The sequence below is a fragment of the Salvelinus sp. IW2-2015 genome, unplaced genomic scaffold, assembly GCF_002910315.2.
Source record: "Salvelinus sp. IW2-2015 unplaced genomic scaffold, ASM291031v2 Un_scaffold7765, whole genome shotgun sequence".
Classification (NCBI taxonomy): Eukaryota; Metazoa; Chordata; class Actinopteri; order Salmoniformes; family Salmonidae; genus Salvelinus; species Salvelinus sp. IW2-2015.
This window is the reverse complement of record NW_019949025.1, coordinates 7,765-10,158: the sequence shown is the minus strand read 5'-3', so window position 1 is coordinate 10,158 and position 2,394 is coordinate 7,765. Positions and strand designations below refer to the sequence as shown.

General features: G+C 47.6%; 1 protein-coding gene across 1 annotated transcript in view; it reads right to left on the bottom strand.

Annotated features, from left to right (window-relative positions):
• The window catches only part of LOC112079372 (patj homolog), a gene marked incomplete at both ends in the record, with an annotated part of 8,888 nt that extends 6,582 nt beyond the window's left edge, over nt 1-2,306 (bottom strand). Inside the window, one exon of the mRNA XM_070442312.1 lies at nt 2,160-2,306. Within this exon, the coding sequence (XP_070298413.1) occupies nt 2,160-2,306 (147 nt within the window). The remainder of the gene's footprint in view (nt 1-2,159) is intronic.
• Nucleotides 2,307-2,394: the final 88 nt, after the last annotated feature.

The window sequence follows — 2,394 nt, the reverse complement described above, 5'->3', positions numbered from 1 at the left end:
CTCTATCCCTCCATCTCCCCACTCCCCATCCCTCCATCCTCCCCATCCCTCCCTAGCCCTCCATCTCCCCATCCCTCATATCTCTCCATCCCTCCATCTCCCCATCCCTCCATCTCCCCATCCCTCTATCTCTCCATCCCTCCCTAGCCCTCCATCTCCCCCATCCCTCTATCTCTCCATCCCTCCCTAGCCCTCCATCTCCCCATCTCTCCATCCCTCCCTAGCCCTCCATCTCCCCATCTCTATATCTCTCCATCCCTCCATCTCCCCATCCCTCCCATCTTTCTCCCCATCCCTCCATCTCCCATCCCTCTATCTCTCCATCCCTCCCTAGCCCTCCATCTCCCCATCCCTCTCATCCCTCTATCTCCCTTCCATCTCCCCATCCTCATCCTCCATCCTCCACTCCATCCTCATCTCCATTCCTCCCATCCCTCCATCCCATCCCTCCATCTCCATATCATCCCTCACATATCCCCATCCCTTCCATCTCCCCATCCCTCCATATCCCATCCCGCCATATCCCATCCCTCCATCCTTCATATCCTCCATCTCCCCATACCCCCATTTCCATATCCTCCATCTATCTCCCTCCTCTCCCCATCTATCTTCCCCCTCCATCTCCCCATCCCTCCATCTCCATCCTCCCCTCCATCTCTACCTCCATCTTCCCCATCTCTATCCCTCCATCTCTCTCCATACGTCCACCGCTCCACCCCCATCCCCCCTCCATCTCCCCATCCCTCCATCCCACCATTCCCCTCCATCTCCCACCTCCATCCCTCTATCTCTCCATACCCTCATCTCCACATCCCTCCATCCCCCCTATGTCTCCCCATACTCCATCTCCCCATCCCTCTATCTCTCCATCCCTCCATCCCCATCTCCCCATCCCTCATCTCCCCATCCCTCCCTAGCCCTCCATCTCCCCATCCCTCTATCCCTCCATCTCCCATCCCTCTATCTCTCCATCCCTCCCTAGCCCTCCATCTCAGTTCCATCTCCCCATCCTCTATCTCCAATTTCCCCCATCTCCATATCCTCCCATCTCCCCATCCCTTCCATCTCCATTTCCTATCCCTCCACCTCCCATCCCTCCATCTCCCTCCATACTCCCAATCCCTCATCTCCAATATTTCATTATCCTCACCTCCATCCCTCCATCTCCATATCCTTCCATCTCCATATCACTACCACTCCCCATCCCATCCCATCTCCATAATCCTGATCCATCTCATATCACTTCTCTCCTATCAGAGGGATGCCATTCGCCTGGGAGAGGGGAGAAGCTAGTCTGGTCAGCATGTTGAATGGACTGTATGTAGCTACATCATAGCATTAACAGGGTCAATATTCCATCTGATGGGTGGATGGATGAATATATGAACGAATAAACAAATTAATAAAAGAATGAACAAAGCAACGAATTAAAGAACAAAGTCATTAATTAACAAACCAAATTAATGAACAAATTAATTAATAAGTTAACGATTGAACACACCAATTAATGAATGGATGAACGAACAAACCAATGAATGAACAAATTAATAAATACATTTACGAATGAACACACCAATGAACAAATTAATGAATGGATGAAACAATGAATGAACAAATGAATAAATAAATTACCGAATGAACACACCAATGAACAAATGAATGAATGGATGAACGAACAAACCAAAGAATGAACGAATTAATAAATACATTTACGAATGAACACACCAACGAACGAATGAATGAACGAACAAACCAAAGAATGAACGAATGAATAAATAAATTAACGAATGAACACACCAACGAACAACCGAATGAATGAACGAATGAATGATCATCATCTGTACATCTATCATTCCAGTGTTTAATTACTATATTGTAATTACTTCGCCACCATGGCCTATTTATTGCCTTACATCCTTTATCCTACCTAATTTGCACACACTGTATATAGACTTTTTCTACTGTATTATTGACTGTATGTTTGTTTTACTCCATGTGTAACTCTGTGTTGTTGTATGTGTCACACTGCTGTGCTTTATCTTGGCCAGGTCGCAGWTGTAAATGAGAACTTGTTCTCAACTAGCCGACCTGGTTAAATAAAGGTGAAATAAAAATAAATAAAACAAATGAATGCGTGGAAGTCAATGAGTCCGTCCCACCTCCAGTATCTGGTCTCCAGTGTGTATCTTCCTGCTCTGTCCGACGGGCCCCTCAGGTAAGACGGAGCACAGGTAGTGGTGTCCTGCCCTGGCCTCCATGCTGATGCCCAGACCACTGGTCTCACTGAACCTCTCTAGCTGACACACCTGGGAAGGGGAGGGGTTAATAACTCTGTATAGACACACCTGGGAAGGGGAGGGGTTAATAACTCTGTATAGGCACACCTGGGAAGGG